General features: G+C 43.9%; 1 protein-coding gene across 1 annotated transcript; it reads left to right on the top strand.

Moving 5' to 3' along the window:
* Positions 1–609: 609 nt before the first annotated feature.
* Positions 610–5409, top strand: LOC101760112 (ultraviolet-B receptor UVR8). The gene is made up of 6 exons (XM_004962535.4): positions 610–921; positions 1761–2091; positions 2165–2514; positions 2603–3004; positions 3584–3962; positions 4820–5409. The coding sequence occupies exons 2-6, from the start codon at positions 1864–1866 to the stop codon at positions 5063–5065; spliced, it is 1605 nt and encodes a 534-aa protein (XP_004962592.1). The 5' UTR covers positions 610–921; positions 1761–1863; the 3' UTR covers positions 5066–5409.
* Positions 5410–6458: the final 1049 nt, after the last annotated feature.

A 6458-nucleotide genomic window follows, 5' to 3' on the forward strand; every position in this document is an offset into this window, starting at 1 on the left:
CGTGTTTTTTTTTTCAAACCTACACGCTTTGATTTCCGCCTATATGTGTAAAGATATTGTTTATCGTGCTCCGTGTATCATTTATGTTGATGTCACACTATTTACATATCATTTGTCTGGAAAAACTATTTTCTCATTTGAATTAACTATTTATTATGTGCAATATGTTTCTGGTTGATTTCACACTACTATTGCCTATTCATATTGTGTTTTGCACTATAAAAATTTTGCAGGAGTGTGCTCTAGTTATTGTGCTACGTGTATCGAAGCCGTACCAACGCACGGGCAGTTACTAGTAATTACACAATCGTGTATTGCACGTGTACACAGTAACCGACACTGACAATGTCCACTGGCAGAGTATTGCACGTATATACAGTAACAATGTCCGCCGGCAACGACCAATTGACCTCAGCAACTGCAGCGCACGAGATTTCGCGAGGAACATCCTTGCGAGTTGCGACGGGGCAGCGACACCATGTCGACACCTACAGGTTCATCGGCGCGGGGCAGGGGCACGGTGGGGGTGGCCGCGGCAATTTGCGCCCCACGACGTCGCCCCGTCGCCTTTGCCCCCACGCTGCCTCCCTCCGACACCTCATCCCAGCAACGACGAAAGGCACGTACGCAAAACAATACACGCGCAGCGCCCGCAGTTGCCCGTCCAAGCAGCAACCTCTCCCTCCTCTCTTCCTCCCCACATCATTATTGGGAGAAGTCGTGCCGTGCCAGTCGCTGCCGCCTCCCTCCCTCCCTCTCTCTCCCTGTTTCTTGGCCAGATTCGCCCGTCTCTGGCGCTGGCGCCCGGAATTCCCGATTCGGTTCGTTGATTGACCTGACGGCCGATCGTGCCGCTCCCGGCGAAAGCTCGATTCTTGCCCTGACTCTCCTGCGCAGGCTGATTGACAGGAGGAATTGGGGGTAAGGATTTCCTGGATGCTTTCTTGTGTGCTGCGATATTATCTGTGTCGGTTCTTGGGCCTTTGGTCCGATGATCGGGGCTGATTGCCTCAACGATGATCCTGGCTATTTTCGTGGATTGGATTGGTGAATTGCGCTCAAAGATGAGTTTTCCCGTCCCGATTTCGGTTCTCCTGAATCGTGAATCGAACCAAATTTCGTAGATCCTGTTCATCCGTCTAATCGAAACCTTTCCTTTGCTGCTGGACAGTCAGTGGTACTGATATTTTGCCGCCGATGATGCGATGGGAATCTCACTTGTGTGCAGAGCTGGTGAACTGAGGATATTGTTTGATAATTGTTGGGTAGTATAAGAAAGGTGACTTTTGGGGGTAGAGTGGGGGGAATATGCTTTCTCTTTCTGAAAGTTTCCAGTGGCACCATCTTCCTCATCAGGATCAAATCTTCCCCTCTCTCCTGCAATCTTTGCCTCTATAAGTGCAGAGTTCTTAGTTCAGTCTAGGTGCTGTTTGGGTTTCTAGTTGAGTTCATCCTTCTTCTCCTTGATCTCCAGTGTTGATTGGTATCTTGTTTGGTGCATCTTTGTTTGCCAAAGAATCTTATCTGTCTGTGAGTTTATTTGGGGGATCGGATATGCTCTGTTTTGTTATGATTCTTAATAGTTGTGTGGATTGGTTGGATGGATTCTTTCTCATCCACTCATCTGGTTTGGCTGAATAATATAATAATCTCTTTTTTAATTGTGCCAGACGAGGGTTGTTGATTAGCTTGCTGCGAAAGTAACCCTCAATTATTGATTGTGGATGCATGTCATGCTGTTAATGCGTTTCACATTGCAGGATGGTTCAGTGTCTCATTCCGCCATGGTGTAGAGGCCCGAAGCCAAGATCACCACAAGTTTGAGTTGAAAGCATTGGGCAGTGCAAGTTCCAGCAGTGGCTGATGGATGCCACAACCAGCCGCGGAGCTTCCTCATCTCTCCCCCTCCACCTCATCGTGGATGACACGCTTGCTCTTGTGTCTCCATTGCAGCAATCATTTCAGCGGTCGCAGCGCCTCTGCTTTGGTGATTCTGCTCCTGGGGAGTTCCCATTGGCCGCAAACCCGTCAATTGTCCTCCATGTCCTCACATCGTGCAATCTGGACCCTGAGGACCTCGCCCACCTGGAGGCAAGTAATGTTTTGTATCTTTTATCCATTGTAGAATTGATATTGCCACTGATGGACCTTCTGCTTGCAATAGGCAACATGCACATTCTTCAGGAAACCTGCCAATTTCCCTCCTGATTTCGATCTGTCAATGTCAGAGCTCGCAGCATTGGATATGTGTCAGAAAAGGGCTATATTTAAGCCTATGACTGCACATGAAAGAGAACTTTTTAAACAACGCTGTGGTGGGAGTTGGAAGCTAGTTCTTAGGTTTATAATGGCAGGTGAAGCATGTTGCCGTAGAGAAAAGTCCCAGGCAATTGCCGGACCTGGTCACAGCATTGCTGTGACAGCAAGCGGTGCTGTGTATACTTTTGGGTCCAACAACTCTGGTCAGCTTGGCCATGGCAATTTAGAAGAGGAGTGGAGACCTCGTGTTATCAGGTACTTCCAGAATTTACAGTTGTTTAACTTTAATCTTGATGCAAATGCCACTGAACAGAGTGTTCCATATCTGTTTCTACTCCTGTAGATCATTACAAGGGATCAGAATTATTCAAGCAGCAGCTGGAGCAGGACGGACCATGCTCGTCAGTGATGCTGGTAGGGTGTATGCATTCGGGAAGGACTCCTTTGGAGAAGTTGAATATGGCGGTCAAGGCTCCAGGGTTGTCACTACGCCACAGATGGTTGAATCACTGAAAGACACATACATTGTCCAGGCAGCTATTGGGAACTTCTTTACTGCAGTATTGTCTCGGGAGGGACGTGTATATACATTTTCATGGGGTAATGACACGAGACTTGGCCATCAGACAGAGCCAAATGATGTGCAGCCACATCTTCTCACAGGGGCTCTTGAGAACATTCCAGTGGTGCAGATTGCTGCAGGCTATTGCTATCTCCTTGCTCTGGCATGCCAACCTACTGGCATGTAAGATTCTTCCAATCATGCAAAATGTGGTCAACTCTTGATGTGTAACTTCTACTGTCACTTTTTTATTAAGGGAAAAATCAGTCTGCGTTACCTCACAACCTGATTAGTTTACAGTTATCAAACTAATAAGTGAATCAAAGTTATCAAACTGCATTCCTATGTCAAAGCAAACCTTAGCATGAAAAAGATACAAATGCAATGGTCTGTCTACAAGCAGCATGATTTATGAGTTGTATATAGGAAATCTTGATCCACTATGTTTATATAATACCATTTAAATAGTACCTATAAGGCTATAATCCTTTATGAATAAACTTCTGGAATGGTCTGCTAAGTTAGTCAATTAACTTATTTCTCTGTTATCCTAACGCAACTATTACTTTTTTATCTTGGAAACTTCAGTGAGTTCTTGTTTAAATTTGATTCGATACAATAAGTGGGATGATAGATCTCCTCTCATGAACTTTATCGATATGACAATACTTTAACACAAATTTATACTTCTCTTAGTCAGTGTTTCATAGTTATGAACCAACAATAGAATGTCCTAATGATGGAATCTCAATAATTTTGCAGGTCAGTTTATTCTGTTGGTTGTGGCTTAGGAGGGAAGCTTGGCCATGGTTCACGAACTGACGAGAAATATCCTAGGTTAATAGAGCAATTCCGAAGTTTAAACATACAGCCAGTGGTAGTTGCTGCCGGAGCATGGCATGCTGCTGTTGTAGGCAAGGATGGACGTGTTTGCACCTGGGGATGGGGGCGTTATGGTTGCTTGGGTCATGGTAATGAGGAATGTGAATCTGTTCCCAAGGTAGTTGAGGCTTTGAGCGGTGTGAAGGCTGTCCATGTAGCAACTGGGGATTACACAACATTTGTAGTTTCAGATAAAGGTGATGTTTACTCGTTTGGATGTGGTGAATCTTCAAGTCTTGGTCACAACACTATAACTGAGGTTAGACATCCATGCCCTTTTATGTTTTTGATAAGAATATCTGCAACCTGATTTCCTATTTGCTGTATATTAGAAATAGCGTATCAATGCCATGTATGATCATTTTTAATTGCATATATCTGCCACGCAAGATCAGTGAATACACAAATATTCACCATTCTTCAAGCTATTAAATATTAGTGAGTTTTTGTTGCCAAAGATTGTCGATAACAAATTCTTTATTTGGATGCATTATAATCTATATTCCTGGACAAATTTTTTTGTTATTTCCATCTGGGTTCAGGAAAACCTGTGCCATTTCTTTCTTTCGTGCAATGGAAGTAAATATGTTTTGATAACCAGCTGCTACAAATAATTGTTTGTGCGATTTCATCAGGCTGTTTACATATTGAGAACTCATTTTAAAGTGGGAATATGAAAACCATTTGTAAGAACAAAATAGACATGGAACCTCCCGAGAAAAGATTTCAAGTTCATGTTCTTATTGTCTAGAGATAAATAAACAACTGAAATTCGCATACCTTTAATCTAAATTAAGCAAACAAATGGGAACATTGGAAAGTTATCACTGACTGGAAATTTCACTTGAATCTTTCTGTGCTTTAGCCTTGAATTAATAAAGGCGATGCAATTCCCCATAGAACATTTCCTATTTTTGGAATTTTTAATATTTTTTCGTGTTTAAATAGAAAACAGTTTTGTAGAGAAGAATGATAGTTCTCACTAGATACCCACTTATGTCTAAACTCATATTCTCATACCTTGTAACTTCTTAGTTCCCTTCGCTGCCATTTAGATAGCATTCATCATTTTCATACCATTTCTGCTTTTTATTCTGAATGTAATGTTATTTCCAGGGTAACAACAGGCATACTAACGTACTTAGCCCTGAGTTGGTGACTTCTTTGAAAGGAGTTAACGAAAGGATGGTTCAGATCAGCCTTACAAACTCCATATACTGGAATGCACATACATTTGCACTGACAGATTCAGGGAAACTCTACGCCTTTGGCGCAGGGGACAAAGGGCAGCTAGGTACCGAACTTGTTGCACAGCAAAGTGAGAGGGGGAACCCAGAGCGGGTTGAAGTCGACCTCAATTAGCTCCAACTACAATCACTCTCTTCGCTGCAAATGTGCTCGTCTAACCTTCGTGGTCTAATCTCTCGGTTCTGCTTAGTTTGTGCCCTGCATATGTGCATGCAGTCTCCGCTGCAGCTCCTCTGATCATTGTGAAAGTAGTTACCAGCAAGGAAACAACCTGTTCATAAGATTGGTTCGCTTTAGAAAACTTGTGTCAGTAGTCATCATGTAAATATAACAGTCAGGTCTCATTGCCAGTTTCATCCATACATAAGTTGCTGGCCTGTGATTGATGATTTAACATTTGTGAATATTTTCATCTTTCTTTCACATGAAGATTGCCCCGTGCTCTTACTCTCTGGTTAGTTGTAGTTGTTCCATTCTTTGCTTGTGGAAATGACGTATGTACACATGTTACTGTCAGTTAATTAAATTCAGATGCCTTGTGGTTGTGATGCTCGTTAAGGTAAGCCTGACGTTATTCATGCTTCCGTCGCTAATGAAGCAGGGTCAAACGCTCGACTTGTATTGGATTGGGTATCTCCTTACGTCAACCGATGGAAACCCAAACTTGCAGGCTTCTTACATTTTAAATAGAGTTTTAGTTGAAGCAGCACGCAGTTTAAATAGAAAGGTGGTGCGAGAAAATGGGAGGTAGACAAGTAAACAAAGTCGACTAAAATGCAAAAAGGGCTAACATTAATTTCAGAAAGAAGATGTAGTTGGCCAAATGGGCAGCCGACCTAGCCTGACCCGAGCACCATTTGACCCGGCACCCGGCACATTTAGGTCTGGCACGGTGAAGCACGAACAGTAACCGTGCCGGCTCACGGGCTGAAGCAGCGGTCCAGACCTAGCACTAAGGTTCCCACGAAAATGAGGGAAAAAACTTCGGGCAGCACCTCCCCTGTTTGCTTCGGCACCACCGGAGAGTAGGTGAAGCTCAGCTTTCTCTGTCAATGTGCTAGACTGGCTCGGGCTCGATGAGGAAGAAAGTCCTCTGTCTTGGCCGTATATAATGGGGATGAGTTTTTATCCCGGTTAAAAACTCCAACCGAGACAAAAAGGAACACCTTTTGTCCCGGTTGAATAGTTAGTCCCGGTTTTTATCCCGGTTGGAGGCACCAACCGGGATAAAAAGTTTAGTCGCGGTTGGTGCCTCCAACCGGGATAAAAACCGGGACTAACTATTCAACCGGGACAAAAGGTGTTCCTTTTTGTCTCGGTTGGAGTTTTTAACCGGGATAAAAACTCATCCCCATTATATACGGCCAAGACAGAGGACTTTCTTCCTCCTCCAGCCCGAGCCAGTCCAGCACATTGACAGAGAAAGCTGAGCTTCACCTACTCTCCGGTGGTGCCGAAGCAAACAAGGGAGGTGCTGCCCGAAGTTTTTTCCCTCATTTTCGTGGGA

Source organism: Setaria italica, chromosome III, assembly GCF_000263155.2.
Source record: "Setaria italica strain Yugu1 chromosome III, Setaria_italica_v2.0, whole genome shotgun sequence".
NCBI classification, from domain to species: Eukaryota; Viridiplantae; Streptophyta; class Magnoliopsida; order Poales; family Poaceae; genus Setaria; species Setaria italica.